This window comes from Aedes aegypti, chromosome 3 (genome assembly GCF_002204515.2).
Source record: "Aedes aegypti strain LVP_AGWG chromosome 3, AaegL5.0 Primary Assembly, whole genome shotgun sequence".
Classification (NCBI taxonomy): Eukaryota; Metazoa; Arthropoda; class Insecta; order Diptera; family Culicidae; genus Aedes; species Aedes aegypti.
In genome coordinates this window covers 237,776,531-237,800,390 of record NC_035109.1, presented here as the reverse complement: position 1 = coordinate 237,800,390, position 23,860 = coordinate 237,776,531, and the positions used below count along the sequence as shown (strand labels likewise).

The 23,860-nt window shown below is 39.1% G+C and overlaps 1 protein-coding gene across 2 annotated transcripts in view; it reads right to left on the bottom strand.

Annotated features, from left to right (window-relative positions):
• Positions 1 to 4,192: 4,192 nt before the first annotated feature.
• The window catches only part of LOC5578138 (protein embryonic gonad), a 380,749-nt gene continuing 361,081 nt past the window's right edge, over positions 4,193 to 23,860 (bottom strand). The window contains exons 3-4 of one of the 2 annotated variants that reach the window (XM_021852018.1): positions 4,590 to 5,549; positions 4,193 to 4,520 (exon numbers count right to left, since the gene is read on the bottom strand). In XM_021852018.1, the coding sequence (XP_021707710.1) occupies positions 4,602 to 5,549 (948 nt within the window). In that variant the 3' untranslated portion in view covers positions 4,193 to 4,520; positions 4,590 to 4,601. Of the gene's footprint in view, positions 5,550 to 23,860 lie in introns of both variants that reach the window. The other variant, XM_021852017.1, reaches the window with a different exon arrangement.

Sequence of the window (23,860 nt, the reverse complement as noted above, 5' to 3'; positions counted from 1 at the left end):
TTTTGTCCAGCAAAATGTGCCTTGATAATCGGAAAAGTTTCACGCTGTCAGGCGAAGGTGACACCATTGATGCGGGTGGTTTTGCTCAACACTCGTGATACCAAGGAAACTGACTGTGATTACTTGTTGACTTATATAAAGAGGAAAATAACCATCATCGTATTACAAAACCAGTTTTTTTGCTCAAAATTGAAGCAATATTCAAGAAAGTCTATCATCGCATTGCTCTTGCTATCTATAATGTTTTGAAAGATTTTCATGAGGATTTCTTTAAATTTGAACGAAAAAACTGGCTTCTCATATTCGATGATTGCAAATGATTGAATGATGGATTTTTGAACCTTAAGAGAATCGTACGTTTTAGTTGAATATAAAACATACGTGCTCTCAAATTAAGTTTCTGCGGCATAAGTATTGATACAGAGTTTGAGAGTAGTGGTTGATCCTTTGAACTTCGCGCTTGTTCCTGTGGGGGCGGGCGATGAGGGCAGAATCAAACATGTCGCGCTTCGTAGTGAAAAAGTGCCACGATCGCTTAGTAGTGTTTAATCTATTGATCACATCGCTTGCTCTTGCGTTGGCGAGCGATGAACACTTGTTCGGCGTAAAATGCCATTATCGACTAATTTCGCGATGCCAGTTAGGTATGATTATATCATGGATCGCATCACCAAACAACTCCCAGATTTATTCCTTGTCCCACTAATCCAATATCCTTTCCATGACAAATGTGGAGATGCAGAGGTATACTCGGTCTATAGTAACAACGGTTGTCTAACTAATATTCCTTCCCTTCTTTGATGACCGTAAGGACGTGGCCAGTGCCGTTATTGACTTTTAATATTTGAGATCTCGATTTGATTGACATAGAAGAATGGTAAGTAGACTGGCCCTTAAACAAAAAAGTTGTAAAACTTAACGGGGCACCCCCTAGATATGAGCCTTAGGGTAAGAAAAACGCTCTCTCAAAATTACAACTCAATTGGTTGCTCCACCAGCTGGCGCAATCGTTATGAAGTTTGTATGGGATATTCGTCTCAAATATATTGAAAATTAACCCTATGTCACTGTTTCGTTCCGTATACTAATTGTTCGCGTTCAAATAAGCCCAGAGTGACAAATACACTAGTTGATACCCTAATGAACATAATTGCAGAAGGTTGTATCTGGATTCAATCTCATTTTCATTACTTTTTCAGTTGTTGAAAGTTAGGCTTATATCAGCACTCCCGTACAGTCACTTATATGCATGCGACATGTGCCTCAGCTCGCCCAGCGTCATAGGTGGCTATGATGCGCTTAGTGGTTACCTCCAAGCTATGTTGAAGAAATACAAGCAGAAGTGTTTTGACATTCTGGGTCCAATTGAACGCGATTATCAATTTTCCTGAACCAAACAGTAGATGATGTGCTGTTGCTCATATGTTTGAGCTGAAAATCCCATATTAACTTCAATTCAAATGCGCCAGCTCATGGAACGACCAAATGAGCTGAATTTTTCCGAAAGCCTTCTCTAACCCCAAGAAATAATCCTGGGGGGGTGCCCCGTGGAATCATACAACTTTATTTTTCTCCCATACTGAGCTGGGCCAGTCTAATGGTAAGCTAATCCCAAGCCTCATTCATTAATTCCCTGTGCCACTTCGATTGTTCTGGTCAATCACGGAGTAGCAATTACGAATTGCACGGTCATCTATGCTCATGCTCATGCTTATTGCATCAGAGCATTTAATCCAAATATTATCTCCGCAGTTTTCCAAATATTTCTTAAAATGTTTCTCAAAACATGCCCATGCGACCTTAAAAAGTCAATTCAAGTTTCACACCAGTTAATACTGCAGCAATTTTCCCAATAACTCCTTCAATCATTCCTGCAAAATTTCTCTCCAATGTTTTTCTAGAAGTTCCTTTAGAAAACCCTGCGAAATACTATACCGAGATTCGATTGATTGTTTTTTCGATTATCTCAGCAAATTATTAATGAAATCTTCTTAAACATCCTCGTAAGTCCTGGAGTTCTTCGATAATTCATCCTCAATTACTTTGAACTAACACAGGTTTTATCAAAAGTTACTTTAGGATTTCCTTCAGAAATACTTCATGGATTTTTTTTAGAAAAAAATCTTAGCATTTCCCTGGAGATATTCCTGGAAGCAATTCCAAGAATAAAAACTACAGATAAATTTCTGGTTGAAATTTTACAAAAATCCTGATTTACAATTTCATAGGAAATCCCTACTAGAACTCCCTGGAGGCATTTCTGAAGAAATTTTAAATTTAATTTTAGAAGATGTTCTGACCAGGAATCTTGGAGGATGTCCCAGAGAAATCTAGGGATGAATCACTGGATAAAATCTTGGAGAAATTATCAATGAATTTTTGGAGGAATTTTTATGTTTCTCGAAATAATCTTTCCATTAATTCCACTTCTTAGGTACTTCTTGGGAAAATAAAGTCTATTTTTTTAGTTTTTCTAAGCAATTTTTTTAGAGAAATTCCCTAGGAATATTCGTGCAGAAATTCCTTGGGAAATAATAGCTAAATATACATCGTAATAAAATTCCGTAGTAATGTCTGAACATACTAGCAAAGTTTTCTGATGAAAAAAAAACGCATGTAGTAAGACGTGCAGCTATTTCACGAGAAATTCTCTAAAAAGCCTAAGATCTTAGAGAAATATCTGCTCTGATTGTATAAAGAATCAAACTCTTATTTCCTGGGTTTCTTTTTGTTTTCTTGGTTCTTGTATGGTCTCTTTTTGGCCTCTTTTTGGCTCCTTTTGAGCCTTTTTTCAGGCAACAGGTAGTTAATATCTAATTTTTAAGGTACTCAGTCGCTATCAGCCCTGTAAAGACGGAAAGCTTTCTTAGTCTTGTGGCATTCTTTGCGTATGAGCCGAGCACCTTAAATATCGTAACTTTCAATATCCAATTTAGGAATCCATAGGGTAATATAATATTTGCCAACGTTTGTCCTAGCCATGGTTACGGTCGAGGACGCGCCTCTGATGTAAATGATGAATTTGAGTATGCCAACACTTTGAAAGAGGAACCAAACAGAATTTTTGCAAAGATACATAAACGTAACATTCATACCGCTATCACGATAATAAGCTTGAAACGATTGATAATCCATCGTCGACAAATAAATTTCAGTTTCTCCACTAACAAACCCAACGCACACGGGCTAAGTTAACAACCACAAGAAAAAAATATCTAACTAAACGCGCATAAAACGAAATAATCTTTCAAAAGCACGATAACCGAACCGAATAACAGAACGAACGACACGACGAAAACTTACTTACGTTGTACAGAATTGTTGAAGAGAAACTTGGTGTTGATAGTTTGATATTTTTCATTCAAATCCTTTGAACATGGAAATTTTCTTTCAGAAAAAAATTACTTGTTTTTCCAAATTTGTAACAAAACATGTATTTCTTAAAAAAAATCGATAAATAATTTTACTGACTGTAAAACTATAATTCTACTACAACAAATCAAGATTATGTACAAATGAAATCGAATCTATAAAATCATAAAACAAGAGAATGAAAACAATGAATGGCTTACACGTAACGTTTTTCCAGTTAACTAACTCAGTTGGTGTACACAAAACTACTGGAGGGATTTGAGCTACGAATCAATAAATAAAAATGTACTCTTATTGACTGTTTAACGAGAAACTTGCGACGATCGACGCGCCACCATAATTCATATAACGGTGGGTATTACAACTAACTTGGAGGTGATGATTTCGCAATTTGGAGGTTAAAATCACCTCCAAACACTAGCGATTTTGCGGTAGGATGTTGACGTTTGATCACGAATAGAAAAAAAAAAACACTACGAAAAATCTGATCCAACACTACAGTGGATCTGTACTGCTTAAAGGTATAAACAAATGCATCCTTTCACATAACGTAATCGGTGGAAATCGTTCTATTCTGTGCAATTGAAATGGAAGAAATCTTAATGTACAATCAGACTTTCTGCGTTTTTATTCTCTTCCACCGATTAGTTTCTGTGTTTTCATTATTGTTCAGTTAAATTTGTACAATGTCATCTGGCACCATTTGTGATCGATCGGATTACGATCGCTGCTCGGGTGAGGTTATGTTACTGCTGTTGAGAGATTGATGGTTTCTTATAGAAAAATAGGTGATCATGGAGTATTTCTTGATTGTACTAGTCTAAAACTGGCAAATTGGTCCCCTTACTGGCTACAGTTTACGTTTCACTGGGTTGCTTACTATGGCTTAAAATGTATACGCAAAATCACTGAGCATTTATAATTTGTTCTTCCTTGCTTAGTGTGAGGAAGTGACTTGAAATAACTGGCCAGTACATTGGTGGTGAAAGACGTATTATAATTTAGTGTTAATTTAGGAAAACATGTCCTTCTGCTATGCCCATATATTACAACTTCCAAGTGCGAGGATCTTTTTGTGTATGTATTGTTCTTGAATAATGTGGGCACTATGTTGGCGCTGTGGCGTGTTCGGGTTCTAGTTTTCAATGCTAGAATTTAATTAGATAATAATAATTAGTCAATCACATCTTACTTCAAGTACTTTGAGTATAAATTACAATAAATCACTATCATCCAGATAAGGTTTTTGATCGTGTGAAAGTCAAGTCCAACGGCACTGGACGGGGAACTTCCACTGAAGATGCCAGATCGTCCGAGTTGTCGACGTCGGCTATCAGTGGAGAGGTCGATCCTAACCGGAGCGGAGATCCAGATGAGTTCGATGACTTTGACTTCATGGAAAGATCTATGGGTTCATGTTGCTCGTTGTCATGCTTCCCAGTGGCGATCAGTGCGAGAGACACCGGAGGCATTGCGAAGGGCATGGGGAAGTACGGAGTGGTTTCCGGTCGATAAGGCCCGTGTGGGAGATACGGCGAGATTCGATCCAACAGCGGTCGAAAGCTATCCGTAGTGGTGTTGGTTGAACACGATGATGTCGAGGATGTCCGACTGACTTTAGGGTTGATTTTGGTTAGGGTTACTTCCGGAAATTCAACCTTTGGTGAGATCGTTCGATTGCTGTTTCCATGGAAGGGGTCTTTGAAGCTGGAACTTTCCTCCGGATCTGCTGATGACGCTCCTGAATCACTCGGTGAACTGGGTCTCTTCAATTCTTTTTTCAATGTTACGTTGTTGTTATTGTTGCATAAGCTAGAAAGGAAGTTTGCTGGCAGAAATCCATTTGGAAGCAAACTGGGTGAGGTGTTGTTACTGCTCCCATTGTTGCTTGTGCTGTTATTATTGCTGCTTCCAGTGTCATTGTTATTGCTGGTCAAGCTATTGTTGTTATTATTGTTGTTTTTATGGGCCTGCTGCTCCTGGAGCAAACAATGGATCTTGAACCAGTTCGACCGTCGACCATATCGGGAACCGCTCTTGGACATCCCCACGACCAGGCATTTACGCAGCCGACACGCCTTGCAGGCGGTGCGATTCTTCTTGTTGATGACACACTCGCCGTTGTTTTTGCATTCCGAAATCGATGACAAATTGTTGTACGTGCGACCAAAAAATGACTGCAATGAGAAAAGAAACAAGAAAGATGCAGTTAGTTTCGCCAATTGATCTCAGTTCGAGTGACGGACTACAAGCAAAAGAAAAAAAAAAAAAAAAAAAAACAGAGTATTGTCGCAAACAAACCAAATTTAATGCCTCTATTCAACTGTGGTAAGAGAAAAAAATAAAACTGCAAGTTAACCCGAAACGAAAGGAGGTAACCACCCGGGTTAAGACCCGATCAGAACAGCAAAACAGAATAATAACAACTGGTGTTGTTTATATCATTTTTTTTTTTTGTAAAAGTGAGTTATAAAATAAGCTGATAAGTTGGTAAAATAACAGACATTATAACAAATATACACTGACTATAACAAAATTATAACAGGTATTGATGCGATTATTTTAAAATTAAAACACATTTAGTTACATGTCAAACTTTTGGTAGGGTCAGTGTTCCCTTAGTGGACAGTCCCCTATAGTCGCACTAGTGGCTTTTTACGGCCGTTTTGCTTTGAATGTTTTCAAAATATTTTTTGACATGAAGGTCAGGAGCTATTTATCTAAGTACCATTGATACACAGCTTGATTTTGTTCAAAAAATGATCGAAATAATTAGTTTTGCCTAAAATTTGAGCTCCTTTGCACCTATAGTTAACCTATTGTTCCTATAGTAGCACTACTGAGAGAAACTATTTTTTATTATACGAAATAATTAATGAATTAAGTACTTTTTTTACATCAAACGAAAGCTTTTGATCCACACTTTGAAGGAAAAATATAAAAGCTTTGTAAAAATACGGTTTTGATTAGTATTTTGCCAACGCCGTGATGCTAGTGCTACTATAGGAACAGAAATTAGAAATAGTGCTACTATAGGCACATGTATTCCTATAGTGGCACAAGCGATAATAAATGCAAACATGAATTTTCGCAGTTTTCATATTTTTCCCACAAAACCAAGATAAAAAGCTTTCAGATGATGTAAAAATCATGACGCTAGCGTTATTTTTCGATTTTATACGAATATTTGTTCTTAGCTATGCGGCTATTGGTACATCGACCCTAATTCTTTTTATTATTATTATGTTATTATGATAAATTCTTTGCAGAACACGTTTCATGAGCATATCTGCTTATAACAAACCTTGTCACGAATGTCAACAGTTGATATAATTATGTTATGCCTTCTCGATCGGGAAGTCTCCGAGGAGTGCCCGAGCCAATTTTGGGACCAGAAACCAGTTCCACAAGTCAATTACCGTCCGTGTGTCTGCATATGGAATACAGCACCTTGCGGTGTCTTCGTGCTGCCCAGCATCCTCCCAAACCGTAGACGCATCATCATCATCGTCATCAGGACCGAAATTGAACGCTTTTGTTCTGGTAGGTGACTGAGTAGCGTGAAATTCCTGAAAACGTCTCAATAAACGAGGTCACCGTGGTCGCGTCAAACAGTGACATTGACGGGTCGCAACTGGTGGCCAGAATGGACTGGTTCAATGAGCTTTTTTTTCACTGGGGTGCATCACAAGTAGGGGTACATCAATGCAAGTTTGTATGATGAATTGAATAATTGGAATGAGCACAACTTCGAGTGCAGTCCAGTTTACTGCGTTGAATGCTATTGCTCAGCTGAATTTAAACCAGAGTGAGTTAAATTTTAGGTTATATTGTTCGACCAGTGCCCTAAAAATACCAGTTATACTCGAGATGCTTGTTATTTGACTTGTATTTTATGAATGAGTCTTATCTGAAGCTCCCAACTTCATTTATTTTAATCTAATAATAATCTTGGTTCAAAAAAATAACCATCGACGAGCCTACTTACAAAAAATACAGACAAATTGAAATGAAATACTATGCTTTACATTAAAAGTTCCCAATCAGCTTTAATGTACATCCAAATGTACAATATTTTTCAAAGTAAATTGCTAATGGTTTTCTGAAGCCAATTATGTTTAAAACTTGCATCAATATACACTCCCGTGCATAAGTTTGGGTTCAAAGCACAATGCGGCTTAGAGAGTTTCAATTCAACGCGTAATCACAGAGATATAATTTCTTTTATGAGGAACAGATCTATTGATAATTTGGAAATTTTCAGATTGAATAAATTTAAAAAAATCGATTGGTGGGGATTCCAACGATAAGTTGATACAGTTTTTTCAAGGATTCTAAAGATAGACTCCATCAACATCTTTTCTAGAAGCAATTCTAGAATTTCTGCAAGTATCCCTAACATAGTTTACGGAGTTATCCCCTCTGACGGTTTCCAGTCAGAAATTCTCCCAGAAATTATTTTAAAAATTTCAGCATGATATGTTTTAAATTTTTCTTTTGGTTTTGTAGCCTATCAAATGTTATGCTTTAACAACACAAAAGATAATTGGTCGGTGTTTAGTCAGAGGGGACCAAGTACAAAACTTGGGAAAATTGGATTATTCTTTCATACGATGCGAAATTACATTACCTTTATTTCACTTTGATCAGATTTGATGAATGCTGTAATCTGCGAGAGATTTGTAATAAATTTACTTTGGATGATCAATAAAAATCGATAAAAGTATGCAATCAGAATGGACCAAGTGCTTATTACCAAAACAGCGAAAATGATTAGCGCGCTAAGAAATGCAAGGGAATGAAAACAGTTCAAGAGTTTTGTCAGATTTTTCGACATCGAATGATTCTTCTACTCATCCATCAAGAGAAATTTATAAATATCACTTAATTTGATGAATTTGATTTTGATTTTTGACCATTTACCATATTTGGATGAGTGGTCAGAAATTGCAACAATTTCTGTGCAGACAGAGTGGACCAAGTGTTAAAAAGCATTGAACTGATTAGTTATTGCATTTTTTGAATCAATTTCAGAGTTCGATAGAAGTTTATGGTAGTTCTATGGTGTATGTATGGAATATGCTAGAAGCCGCTTATTGCACCAGTATATTTTGGTCGGTACTCAAGATTTTCACTTGGTCCACTCTGACTGAACGCACATTTGAATATTTCTGGTCTTCAATGTCCTGACCCTGCAAAACTGCAAATCTTCATGTTATCGTAAAGCCACTGATTTCAGCACTGACAATATGGATAATTGAAGAATTACGATAGCTCAAATTTCGGCCAACGGGGAAGGGATGGATTGTTGGTTATTTAACCATTGTTACTAGAGACCGAAGAATCTTCTGCATCTCTACATTTGTCATGGAAAGGATATTGGGTCAGTGAGATAAGGTAAGGATCTGGGAGTCACATGTAGTTGGTGATGCGTTCCGTAATATATTCACGCCATATATTAATAGTTAATTACAGTATTATTAACCCATAAAAACTCAATTTTATCCTTACACTAGATACCGTCGAACACTTTTTGTAATTTTTCAAAGCTAGGAAATCAACCAAGCGAAGTCATTGATAGCTCTCAAAACATATTTGTATCTTTCTATGTTTCTAATGTTCTCAGAAGTGCAATTAAATTATTTTTATAACTAAGATTTTAGTATATACAATCAAGTTATTACAGTCGAAGATTATGGCGGTATTTAACATTTTGAAATACTCATTAAAATGTTGTCAGATACACGGAAAAATAACAATTACTGCAAAAATTACCGTAAAATGGGGTGTTAAAGGATGAAAAAAAATTCCACTTAAAATTCGAGCAACTTCTAGTATGCCAATAATTGAACAAAATACAGTCCTACCATTCTCCCGGCGTGTATATCAAAAGCCAATCACAATGAAGACGATCCTATGGCAGATTTCTGAGATAATCATAAAAATGTGTGATTTTTGACGAAAATGCAAAATGGGGTGTTAAGGAATTTGAGCTTTGTATATAAAACTATTTTTTGCCCACAACAAAAAAATATTATTTTGGTCAACCCCGTTGATGTGTCCCTTCAACTCTAAAGGTCTTGTTAAATCTAAAGATGATATTACTTCAATATAATTCAAGTTGGAACTCCTAAAAACGCTAATCATTTTATTTTAACTGCTAAATCTTCCAAACCTATTGATTCTATTTTCAAGCAAGCTATCAGTGCATCGCACAATTGTATTGAAAAGATTTTTATACTTATATGCAGTATTCGTACACACTTCGAAAAAATCATGTAAATCTAAGTCATAGCAGATGCACATAAAAGAAGCGACCCGTAAGACTTAAGTTTACGTCATTTCTTAAATTTACATGATAACAGAAAACCAAAAAAAAATACACGTCAAGATTTAAAAGTGAATCATTACAACTCACTTTTACATCTTGACGTGTAATTCATTTTTCATTCGTTTCACTAAATAAATCATTGAACATATATACCTCTTTGCAATTATCGACGTGGGCTTCGGTCAAATTCCAAGTACATATTCAAGCCAATGAATTTGGCGCTTCATCCTGCAAACTTGTTGAATGTCCGGAAAACGGATCATTTGGCTATATAAATGCAGCACTTTTTCACAATATCAACAGCAACGGTGTTTGCACTAACCACACTTCTTCACTGCTGAGTAAATGAAGGCTTTATATCTTGAGATCACTATTCCATTATGTCTAATTGCTTCGAGGGATCGTTTGTTCAGCAACCAATTGACAAAATCACGAAAAACCACACAATCTCCCCCATTCAAGTTAACATCGAGACGGCTTCTGGGGTGGTGGATTATATCGGGAGAAATACTTTGCACAGATTTTAACTAATATTAACACAACACTGATTTTGCTTCCCAAATGACACATTTGCTGAAAATCATTTTTATTACGTTACACAATTCATTTTACTTTTGAAAAGAACAAAACCAGCTAACGATTAGCAAGTTAAAAAACGCGGCGAATGACGACCGTCCATCTTTGACGTTTGACTTGGTCAAACTTTGACTGCCTGACACTATCAAAAAGTCAAAGAACATGTAAATTTACGCCTTGTGACATTCGAAATTAAGACCTGTGTCTAGTTTTCGTGGTTTACTCATGTAAAACTGAAAACTTGACTTATTTTTTAGAAAAGGGTATGAAAATGAATGTTGGTTTCTGTGTGCATCAAAGAAAACGTATATATAAGTGATTTTTATGTTCACGTCCTCGATAATTTGTGTGTAATTAGAATTAAGGCTCATGTAAATTTAGCTTTTTTTAAGAGTGTATTCTAGAACAGTGCAGAGCAATCTTGTCATGACTTGTCAAAAGATGGATAATTTCAACAAGCTTTAAGTGTGAATAGGGTAAGTGTAGAATTTGCCTTAAAAAGAAGCACCACACCAAATAACGGCTTTGCATGTAACACCCAGTGGCATGATCGGGAAAAATTCTAACGAAAAGTTTCCATTAGGGTGCCGGTACCAATGGTTGTAATGTACCAGTAGATTGGACTATGGAATAAAACGAACATTTTTTGATAAAAATGACAGGTGCTATTTTTGGTGGATAGATCGCCTCTAGTTTAGTCGATTTGCCAAATTTCAGCTTTTTATTTCATCAAAAAGTCATATAAATATTTATGTTTACGCAAAAAATTTGCTCCCTTGCACCAATAGTTGCCGTCGTGTTCCAGTAGTGGATCAACGGATGGAAGTAGTTTTTAAAATGAATGTATAAAAATGAAGAACAGTCCCAGAGATGTTCTTAATGCTTCATTCGAAAGATATTAGTTGCTGTTCGAAGGGAAAAATGTTAAACCTGTGTAAAAATTTGCCTCTTTGTTTAAAATTCCTTGTATAATTCCCAAACGTCTACTACTGGAGCACTAGCGCAACTACTGGAACACGTGTACCAATAGTGGCTCAAGCGATTTTATGTTAAAAAATTAGTTTTATCACTCTTTTTATATTTTTCCCATATAGTAGAGGTTGAAATCTTTCTGTTGACGCCAAAAGATCTCTGTTAAGGCTTTTCGTTATTTTGTTATGATTTTTTATAGCTTAGGTAGTCCACTAATGGCACCGGCACCCTACAGAGCGGAATCGCTCACACTATACCGCACACTATATATTTTCCAAAAAAAGCTCGTAAATAACCTTATACTATAATTGTTTATCTAGGACCTAGGTAATACTTAAAAGAATTTGATGGAATATGGACCGTTTAGACTGATTTTGAGATTTATTGGCGTAATTTAGGTCAAACCTGTTTAGATGTGCTCGGGAGAAAGCTGTGTAAGTTTGTGCTCCGTTCAAATTAAAATTATGTGAGTGAAGTTATTATGTCCGAAATTTATTTGTAATTGCAGTGTAATGTTGTTAGCCGCTCAATCAATGTTTGTCTAAACCCACTTGACTTAAAAACAAATCAATGATGTAAGTAGTATTAATTAATGTTTCGGACTTGATCAGACAAATAATATATATTTCTGTAAATTATAGTTTGCCCTGAAGATGAGCAAATAAATGCTCGAAACGTCGACTTTAATCAAAACGATCAGACTGTAATCAGACTGAACATTGTATGCTCCCCACAGTATTTTTATTGCATTGTATTAGGGAGTTTTAAGATATCAGTACGGCAGAACGGTTCTGTTTCCGTGGAATAAATATAAACTCGATACTCGCGTATGCACAATATGAATTCCGAAACAACAGTGGTGACTTCTTTGGGTTTAGTTCCCGTTCAACATGTATGCATGATTGAAAATACAAACGTGAATGTCCATATTTTCCGGAACCAGTTTTACGAAAAATAACCATATTTTTAAAGATGTCTAATGAGTTTTGATGCGTCTAGCGGCATTAAATTTTCTATCAGTTCCAGTATCAAAAAAAAAATTAAACACAACAATACATGTGACAGAAAAAATGCGATTTGAACATGACCTTGGAAAATCCGAAACATCTCCGGTGTACGATAGTCTATATGCATAGCCAAGCAAGTTATTGAAACTAAACTAAATTTGCAGTCAAATGCTTTCGATTGCATAAAATTTTACCAATTTATCAAAAAATTATATGCTTTTGAATTTAGACAAAATTTTCAGACAGCTCTTTGAAATAGGTTAGGTTGCTACAAACAATTTTGAAAAAAACATCTAACATCAAGTGGAAAGCATAATAGCGTACATCGATGTTTACCACAGTACGATTACTTTCACTCGACGCCAGTGCAAGGATGCAAACTTCCATCACTTGAGTTCGAGTAGTGGATCACTCACGATCCAAAATTACATTCCCGTGTCGTACGACCCTATCTGACCGCACTGTGGGAAATAGACTTACATACAACCAGCTTATCTGTGATGCACCCTGAGGCATTAAGTATACACCGCTTTTGCTTCATAGGAAAACAATATTAGTTGACTTCTCTTCGACATGTTATTTCAGAGTTCACATGTATCGATTTCGACATCGTTAACTGATGTCTTATTTCGCTAGGATCAATTTTCATTTGCTGTATCAGTTACTTGTTCAATTGCACTCAAATGGTGAACTATTACATTAGATTACTCAACATCCGAACGGAAGGTAATAAATCCTATCTGTTCCACTGAACTACCGCTGCTTTACATTCTTAATGACATTAGTTCTGCAATGTACACGTGCTCCCATTTAAATAGATAGCTTTAAAACACTAACTACACACTGTTTGTTGAGTTGCGGTGATCACCGAGTCTATCGACTCTCCCATCAATCTGAACGACATACAGTGGCAAGGTTATGCTTCAAATAAACCGATTAAAATATGACTATGCCGGAGCGTTTCAAAGCAAATGTGAATTGACCGGTCTTCCTCGGAGCCCATCACCCCTGCTGGTTCCGCTCGTGCTCCGGCGAGGAGTCTTTGTGACCTCGTTGAAATATTGTAGCAAGACCAGTAGTTACGCGGTACCATTATTGAGGCGGCCCGGTGAAAATCGAACACAACAACCGCGAACCGTCATGGCGCAGGTGGTGGTCGTCGTTGTGTAGCGGATTCTACAGTAGCAAGTGGGCCATGGGCGTAGTCTGGGGCAGAAAGGGAGCTTTAGGAAAGATCTTACTTATCATTCGAAGATCTTATCAACAGTCCTTCCTTAGCCGAGTAGTTAGAGTCCACGGCTACAAAGCAAATCCATGCTGATGGTGTCTGGGTTCGATTCCCGGTCGGTCCAGGATATTTTCGTAATGAAAATTTCCTTGATTTCTCTGGGCATAGAACCGTTCCTGCCACACGATATACGAATGCGAAAAAGGCAACTTTGGCAAAGGAAGCTCTCAGTAAAATAACTGTGGAAGTGCTCATAAGAACACTAAGCAGCAGGTTCTTTCCCAGTGAGGACGTACTGCCAAGAAGAAGAAGAAAAATATCAGTCCGCAAAATATCTTGAGATAAATTCGCCAAATATCTATTATGAAACTCGGTATGTCCACTGGAAGCATTCACTTATCCTAAAATGAATCCATTCAGAAGTTCTGCAAAGAATACGACAAAGAATGTGATATAAGAAAATTTTACATAATCCCCAGGAATTCCTTCTGTGATTCTTGGAGTTGCTTGGAGGCCTTCTCTTTGTTCTGCGGATGGAAATCCTGACTACGCCTATGGAAGACCGGCCTCCTGTACTGATGAAGTGGTCAACAATTGAGCGCGGAGCACGTGTTGCTGACCTGCTGTAGGGCGGTGAAATATACCGAAGATGACGGGTGTTGGAAATTGTGATGACTTAGTGTCCGTCCTAGCGTCAGTCGTCGTGTTGGGTCCGCAGAAATAGATGAGCAGAGTGAATTGGCGAATCTTTTCTGACCGATGATTGCAATCGGTTGGATAGATTTATCATTTTCACGCTACTGTCTTGCTCCGTGTTGAGTACGGTAAAGGAATTCAATAAAGACATTTCCTCAGTCGGAAAATGTCGAGATAAAATAGCCCAGATAATATTGACGCGCTATGAATATGGCTTGTCATGGTTGTTTCATTCGAATATGCGCCGGAATCGTCGTTGGTGGTAAACATGCTAGGTGTCATAATAACTATGCTATATGAGAACTGGCGCTAACGAATCCTGCACGTCGGCGTTTTAACATTTCATTTACAAACGGAGATCAAGATCCGTGGTTTGAATAAGTTCATTAATTCAATCAGTTCATGGAACGCTTTTCATTTTTGTTTTTCAATCGATTAATCCTACTTCCAAAATAGTATAGTATCCAAGAGGCTTTTTAGAAGTTTTCACAGATTTCCATAAAGGTATCAGGATTTAATGGTTTACAAATTTTTACAAAAGCAAACCACTGGATGCTTATGGATTACCAAGGATTTCCAAAGAGCACACAGAAATGTCCAGACACCCAAATGGATTTCAGAGAAACTAAGGTATTCCCAAAATCCTACCTAGAGATTTAGGTTAAGTTAGGTTAAATAAATCGAAAACGTTTTTTTTTTGTTGGATTTTTACTGGGAAGTTCTTAGAGATCTACAACATGTACACATATAAAGATAGATTTCTTTTTGAAGTTTTATCGGTTCTATCAGTCCTTAAGCAGCTAAAATGACTTTTTCTTGAAGAAGTCACTTTAGTTGCTTGAAGGCTGATAAAACTTTAGAAAGCAATAAGTCATCACAGTCGAAAGCATTCATCAAGCTATTACTAGAAAATTATAATATTCTTCCAGAAGTACTCAATAAATAAGTCGTTATGAAGCTATGAACTCGGTGATTTGGTTTTGGAAGAACTTTCATCATCGGAAAAGTTTACAGCGCTTGAGACTCACTCCGATGGAGAGTTTCCCGACGGAGGAATATCTCCCAACACCGATAACGTTACGCGTTATTCATACTAGGACATAATGGTGAAAACGCATGGCCGAATCGATACAGATACTGCTTGAAGCAGCCGTGACCTGACAGGAATTGTGTCAGGTGGAAGTTCACTTCTCGGTGTTCTCTGTTCACCCAGGCGGATAGATTCAGGATGAGCCTGGGTCCTCCTTCCTTTCTCGGAGAGGCATCCCACAAGCAAACGAATTCTTGCCAGCTTCCTCGCCTGCCTGGTTTCCTTTCGCTGATAGCATTCGATGTCTTTGCACAGAATGATGCAGATCGGGATCATCCCAGCGATTACGCATGCCGTCTCCAACGATATAGTCCTGTATGCGCTCACCATTTGCATGGTGATGAGTCGGAACGCGCTGTTTAACTTATCCCGATTCCGCTTGGTCTGTAGCGCCACGCTCCATCTTAGTAGTGATGTTGATACGCCAGCCAGCAGACGCCTCTTACTGATTCTAGAACCACCTATGTTGGGCATAATATCTCGTGAGCGCATTGCTCGCCTTCGCCGCTTTCTCGTATGCATAATCGACGTGACAGTTGTAGTTCAGCCGATCGTCTAGCATTACGCCCAGGTGTTTCAGCGTTCACTGTAATGCTATGGCATGTCCCCGGCAGTGATCTTCCCGTACATGACTGCTTTGCAGTTGCCAACTAGTAGCATCCATTTTGTGGTGGGCTATCTTCGGCTTGACTCCCTCCATCCAATCTTCGACCAGACTAATTGCCTCCGCTGCCAGCATTTCTACTTCCTCCTGCGTCTCAACTATTACCGTTAGGGTGACGTCATTGGCGAAGCTGACAAACTCGACCCCCTTGGGTAGCTCTAGCGATATGATCCCGTCGTACATCGCATTCCACAGCGTTGGACCCAGTATGGAACCTTGTGGGACTCTTTCGGGCGTCAGTTTCATATCTCAATACTAGGTTTTGGAAGCAGTTCTTCTGTTCAGCACTGTGGGAATGGTCTCCTAGCTGGCGCTGTAGAGAGCATTCTTCACATCTATCGTGAACACGACACAGTAGCGATCTACTCTACGCTATTGTTTCAATGCTTTCTCGGCCCTCTCCAGCACCGTCCAAATTGCGTCCACCAACCTTCTTTTCCGGAATTATAACTTCCTTTCTGATAGTCCATTCTCGCTCTCTGTGCATTTCATCAAATTTCTGCATAACATTCCATAATCTGGATACGCAAGGACCGCGGCTTTAACTGCCATGTTGGGGATTCCGTCCGGACCTGGGGCCTTGTTCAGCTTCAGTGCTTTCCTACCTCTTCATTACCATATGGTGTGGCCGGCCACATTGTAGGATCATGATTTGGGAATAGACGCTCGACGATGACTCTCAGTTTGTCCGCATACGTTTCGATCAGCGTTGACGGGCCCTTGATTTTCGCCATTGACACAAACTTACTCAACTTAATCTCACGCTTGAAATCCGTTCTGGCCTGCTGGAATACACTTCTCTGTTCGTCTCGGACTTCCTCGTGGCTCGCTCTCTGATATCGTCTCCTGGCTTTAAGACAAGCTGCGCGAAGAGTGCAGATTGCCTCGTTTCTCCAGTATACGGGACTCCGGTTGTTTGGTGGCTTCCGCTTTCTCGGCATTCTTATGTCACACGTCCTGACCAACGTGGCTGTCTACACTGCTGCACGACAGTCGTGCTTCTCAGCGTTGCCGCGCAGTCCCGGCCAATAGTATAGCGGATTACCTGTTGATCGCTAGGGGTATACTCGTCACTTATCCTCCAGTTCATGTTGCCCGCCAGCGATAGGCTACACCGTGTAAGATTGATGATCGATTCTCGTCCGTTTTTCCTAAATGTACTAACGGTACCTTTACTGCACAGTTAGAGATCTAATTTTGTCAGGGCCTCCAGCAGACTGTAACCACTGGCATTGGTTACCCTACTATCCCACTACACGGTCCATGCATTGAAGTCTCCTTCAATTTGTACTAGCTTCCGACCGACAAGTTCATCGGTCAATTCCTCTAACATCCACCTGAATTTGTCGAGCGTCCTTCTTGGAGGATCGTAGCAGCTGCCTACGTAGACATCATTGACTTTCGTGATCAAGAAACCTTCTTTGGCGCTACAAACAACTTCTTAGTTGGGGAGCCAACCCATCAACTATATCGCCGCTAGTCCCGTGCTGTCCACCACCTAGTTAACATTATCAAGCAGTACTCGATACGGCTCATCTATAATTGTAAGGTCGCACTTCACTTCCGTTGTTGACTGCCACAATACATAGTAGCTATGCGGTGTCGCAATGATTTGTGTTACCTCCACTACTGTCGTGATGCGTGATGGTTGTTACGGCCGTCCAGCGTCAAATGTGAATGCAACGTGCATGCTATTAGGCGGTGTTCTTTGTGAGAGAGTGAGCATGAGGATTCAGCGAAACGAGGCGGTTAATAACTTGCCATGTGGTATCCATCTCCATCGTTGATGAACTCCCAATGAGGCGAATGATAGAGTAGAGGTGATCTTCTGCCAGCTCGCGTTTTGTATGTGTTACCACGTGGATCATCCACCAAGTGCATACTGGGACTCGATCGTGAACTCTACGACGGGTGTTTCGAGCCTGAATCCAGAAATCCTTTCTTATTGGTTCCGTTGACGTTCGACCTGTTCGCATAGCTCATCGAAAATTGAGCCAAAAGGAATTGGGCCAAATCCTTCATTCCTCTTCAGACTCACACCTCCAAAGCTACGGCTATTCCTCTCTTGCAGCGTGTGGCGAACGATAACGAAGGCTTGTTGGTCACCAGCAGGGGACTCGCCAACTCTGCGACGTCTACCTTCCAGTTGAACTTTCCGGGCTTGTTAAAAGGGGGGAGGGTTTCGTATGGTACACTGGATTAGTTGTTGTTCTGGAACGTGGTCACCGTTCCAGCGATTCTTCAGTGATTTCTCACTCGCAATCCGGAAAAAAAAGCGTTTTACGTCACTAGCAGTCGTACACTCTTGCGTTCGTGGTCGGTCAAATACTACCTATGACTCTCACTATCAGACTTCTTTCGTCCAAATTTACCTCTAATTTCTCTCTCCCTTCGTAGCGTACTATCGCTCTTCCAATATTAGGCTCCCTTCTCTCGATTTCCGTCATCTCATTGCTACCAATATTTGAAAGTATAATAAAGCTCACATTGACAGGTAACCGAGGGGTGTGCAATCAGTGTTATAACAGCATGTGGGAATATAGATTTAGAGAGATGATTGATACACAATTAACAAATTACACTAATATTTTGATCTCAATCCTGCCAGTTATGAAAACCGAAAAATTCCTATTTTCGTCTCTTTAATTGTTGGTAACAAGTAGCGTGATACATGATCCACTTGAAGACCCCTGAAAGCTTGTGGAAATCTTCATTAACCTATGAGAAACCTCTTCGAACCTCTGTTTTTGTTTTCAATCGCAACAAGGGACTACAAGGATCTTTTGTAAATCTTTGGTAATTTCTTTAGCTCTTTTATATCATTCACTTATGAGACTTTCAGTCGGTAGCTGGTTCGTCTCTTCTGAAAATCCATTGAGTATTCTTTGAGAGCAGTATTGACAACTTCTAAAATGACTTGGTTACTCTAGCATATCTTTGAAATCCTCTTGACAATGAAAACTCTGAGATTTCCTGAGAACCTTCTTGGAAAGCTCAACGTAACACTAGACGCTGAATAAAATTGGTTTTTCATGAGAGTTCTCTTGTAATGATGGATTTCGCCTCACTGTTTCTTTCTAAGCATTACAAAAACAATATGATAAAGGATCCTTAAATTTGCTCGATAAGTGAAACATTTCGCGTGTTTATTTATTTTGGTTAAATTATTAACACAGCAGAGAATCGACGAGGAGAAATCGATAAATTCAGTTAAGCCCTTTCGAAGCATATACTTTACGAGTGCTCAGCATTGCCAGTATGTGTGAATTCACGGCAGTCGATCATTTTACGGTATAATAACAATGTTGATATTGAATCCCTGGAAAGATCTATTGCTATGATCAAAGTCACACTCGCAAACCAAAGCGCTCACGTGTGGTTTCAGAATTGTAGTAGAGTAAAGTGGGGCAAAAGTTCGAGTGGGGTAAGAGTTTCTTTTTAAGATTTCTAACTCAATTCAAAACAAATCTTATGAATGTCATTGTGGTTCGAATGCTATTCAAGTAAGAGACTTTCAATCCAAATATCATAAAAATCGATTGAGATTTGAAAAAGTTATGGCTATTTGTTGTTTTTCGACGTGAATATTGAAATTTTTGGTCAAACTTTCGTTGCATGGAACCAATTGAAGATAACATCTTTTTCAATATTTTATATAAGGGCGTTTCTAGACCTATCATAAGGTTGTTTAGAGGTGTATTAGTTTTTGCATAAATGCTTGAAAACAATTTTTGGCCTATAGTGGGGCAAAAGTTCGAATCAGCGGGGCAAAAGTTCGACCCATGCATAAAATCACGGAAAAATTTGCAAATTGCATAAAATCCACATATTATCTTCAAATTTAGTTAAATTTGTCTGATCGTGTGAAAACTGTCACCAAAATTTTACATATCCACTTATTTTTGCGAAAAACTGCTATTTTTGAGTATATTACAATTAACCCGGTCTTGGGCAATTTTTTAATGAAAATTTAGTGTGTATTTTTCGTCAAACTTAAGTTTATGGCTGTTGTAAAATATGCCTGTCATAAAAGTATCGATATTTTGTGTTTCAGCCAGCGAACTTTTGCCCCACACTAGATTCGAACTCTTGCCCCACCGGTGGGGCAAAAGTTCGAATAAGACAATCAATTTTGAAACTGTTATAGCAAAAAATGGGTAAATATTTTGACACAAGTTTGTTCAGCAAAATTATAGCCCATATGTTGAAGGTTCACTGTATGGTATTTGTTTTGTTTCAACTGCTATTGTTTTCCTGGAAACTTTGATTATACCACTAAGGTCGAACTTTTTCCCCACCTTACTCTATAGCGAAATCCGGTTCCTTTTTCATTCCGTTTTCATTCCTCTCTATGAAACTTACAATTGTCATTACTATAGATGTGTAACGCATTCTTCCTCACAATTCAAAGACCATGGACAATTGGCATCACAAACATTGCCTTTGCTATAACTCAATACCCAAAAAGATCAATTCGTTCCCTTACTATCCTTCGCAACCGAACAATACTTGCCCAAATGCGGAGCATTCCACTTGATCTGATCCTCTTAAATAAAATCCAGAGTGAAAACCGTAACTGATTCGTCCAAGCTTTCGCTCGCATTCAAGTGTTGATCCATATGTGGCTCAACAAGTTGTTTTCCTGCACAATGACGGCTCGGCGATGGTTTATTTTTCGACTTGAGACCACAGATCCACAAAAATTAGCTCCAAATCACGATAAACGTTTTTTCGACAAGTGACCACACCTGTTGGTCGCTCACAAAATACGCACAATCCCTGCGTGTGCCATTCACTTTGGCCCCCTTAACGAGCCTTCATTTGACCGTAGATATAAATCGGCCACCAACTGCGAAGGAAGAACCAATTGGACGAGAAATGTCAGCTAATTAGAACGATAAAATTCACTGTTAAAATAATTGACGTCGTGCGGTGTGCGTCGTCATAAAATGACCTAGTCCGCTTTTTTTGCCTTCCGTGATCGGAATACTAAAGCAAAAATGGTAACAAAGTTCCCACCTGTTTGGATGGGCCGCGCTCTAGAAGTTCCATACGAATGTCTTAGGGGCCTCGTCGTAAAACTGCCCCTGTGTTGAACCGACCATAAGCGCTCTCCGTGGTGACCATTAATTATACGGTAATCTCGACTCGAAGACGGTTCCCCCCGCATGAATTATATTCTCTTATAGTTTGCTGCTGGGGTCTTCGGTTGGAGGATGGCATTTCATCAAGTTTGCTGGCGAATTGACGCCTTCCAGGGCACATTAAAGTGTAGTTATGATTGCGTGCAAATTTATTGGTACCATTAGATGTTTCGGAGGGACCCTCTGGCCATTGGCACCGGTTTGCTTCGAGGGCTGTTAAAGTTTTGTGTTCACCTTCAGTGTGCGAGCTTTCCAGCCTCCTTCAAGCGGGTCCGTTCATTAATGAACCGTGAAAGTGCGAAATGCTCCGGGGTGTGAATATACTGGTCAGAGGAGCATCATCTATGGAATGGAGATCTGAATGCGTGCAGTTGCATACCAAAGTTTAAATTAGTACAATGATTGACCCTCGTAAGGCTTCAAGATAAAAAAAGGAATCGAGTTACTCGGTTCAGTTCTCGAAGTCATTTCGAAAAAAAGGGCATCAAGTACGGATAAATCTCAAAACCCAATTCATTTTATGAGTCCTCTAGGAATTTCAAGCCAATTCCTGTAGCAAATTATTGAGCTACTTAAACCATACAGAGTAAATCTGCTAGTGATTAGGGGAACTTACGTATTCTCGGCACCTTAAGCCGATGCCGTGTTTCTTTTGAAATTTTCTCGGACATCAGCAGTCAATTTCCGGTTTTGTCTATTTACATTTATGCGTTACTCAATCCTGTAGGGTCGATGTACCAATAGCCGCATAGCTAAGAACAAACATTCGTATAAAATCGTAAAATAAAGCCTGCGGGATTATTTTTAGTTCATCTGAAAGCTTTTTAACTTGGCTTTGTGGAAAAATTATGAATCATAAGAAAACTCATGTTTTTGTATTTATTATCGCCTGTGCCACTATAGGAACACATGTGCCTATGGTAGCACTATTCCTAATTTCTGTTCCTATAGTAGCACTAGCCTCACGGAATAGGCAAAACACAAATCAAAACCGTATTTTTACAAAACATTTATATTTTTCCTTTGAAGTGTGGATCAAAATCGTTCGATTGATGTAAAAGAGTTCCTAATTTATCAACTATTTTGTTTACTAACAAAATAGTTTCTCTTAGTAGTGCTACTATAGAAACAATAGGTTAACTATAGGTGTAAGGGAGCTAAATTTTTAGCAAAACTATTTATTTCGATCATTTTTTAAACAAAATCGAGCTGTGTGTCAATGGTACTTAGATAAATAGCTACTGATCTTCATGGCAAAAATTATTTTGCTACGATTACCAGTGAAACGGCCGTAAAACGCCACTAGTGCGACTATAGGGGACCGTCCACTAAGGGACCACCGACCCTATCGGTTCACACCGATAGACTTGTCAAAATGCTTTTGGAAACGTTTTTACAACGCTGCGTCAGTGTGACTATTGTCGGCAGCATCACTCTCTTCGGCAACTTTCCCATAACAACTGCTGGTGAATCTCTTCGGCAGCTCCAAATCAGTCGCATTTTGAGGCTTGCTCATTTGAATTGATGGCATCTCCGGCAATATCGTTTGTTTAGTCTCGGAAATCTCGCCGGTGGGAAGCGGGCAGAACAAAGAATCATCTAAATGTTTCCACTGATGTGTTTTGATAGAAAAATACTGTGTATTTGGCATTTGAAATTTGGTTGCCGATAATAGTCGAATGGTGCCGAAGCCGTAAGTCTCCCTATGTGCAGTAAAAATGAATTTCCTTGAGGTTTCGTGGATAGTTCTCTTGCAATTTGTCAATAATATTGTAGGGATTGTTGAATGCCGAGCCAATCTCTTTCATGGGGTTTCTCCAAGGGTTCTATTTCCGTTAGGAATGCCATCACGAGTCCCGTGATTATATTCCTAGTAGCTATTCTGGGAACACCCATGACTTTCTCAGAAAATAATAATTTTGGCATTGGGACTTTATTGCGCAACAGTTGAGAGTTGAGTGCGGTCGAAGTACAGCTCGTTACGCTACCGGCCGATCGTTTGTGACTTCGGAGATGCAGTCGGCGCAACATCTGTTGAGCAGTAGCAATTCCGCTATTCGACCTTATTACCATTACCCCTTGTCAGACGAATGTCATCTTAACATCATTGAATTGTCATTGACCAACTAACATCCAAGAATTAAAATGTGTTTATTATACTCCCGTAGTTCTTCCGTTTTATTCCGAATATGGCCATACCTGATTCCCTAATAGGTTGTGTAAAATGCGAGCGATCCATTCGGGAATGTTAAACGGTTGTGGAAAGTGAATTTATGAGAGAAATGGAGGAGGAAAAGGATGTGCATCGTGTGCAGCTCTGTTTTACGTGGCCAATTTCCCTATGTGGAAGTATCGGATGGAAGTTGTTCTGGATGAATATGATCTGCTGGATTTCATCACGACGGAAGCACGGGAACGGGATTGGTCGTCAAGGCGGACGACAATGCACAAGAGAAAGATCGCAAGGAGAAGAAGATGGAAAAAGTGAGGAAAAGGGAACGCAAATGCATCTCTAGCATTAGCGACACCAAATCGAATATGTACAGGGTTTCGTTATACCGAAGGCTATCTAGAGTGCTCTATCTCGTGTCTTTGAACGTTAAAGCGTTGCGAAAAGGATGCACCTAAGTCGGCAATTGAAGGAGCTGAAATACGAAGGTGGACCACTGCAGCAACATTTCCTACGATACGAATCGCTCGTCCGGCAGGAGCGCGGAATCGGAGCGGTGATGGGAGATGTTGATGATCTCTGTGCATTGCTTTTGAGTTTGGGTGACGAG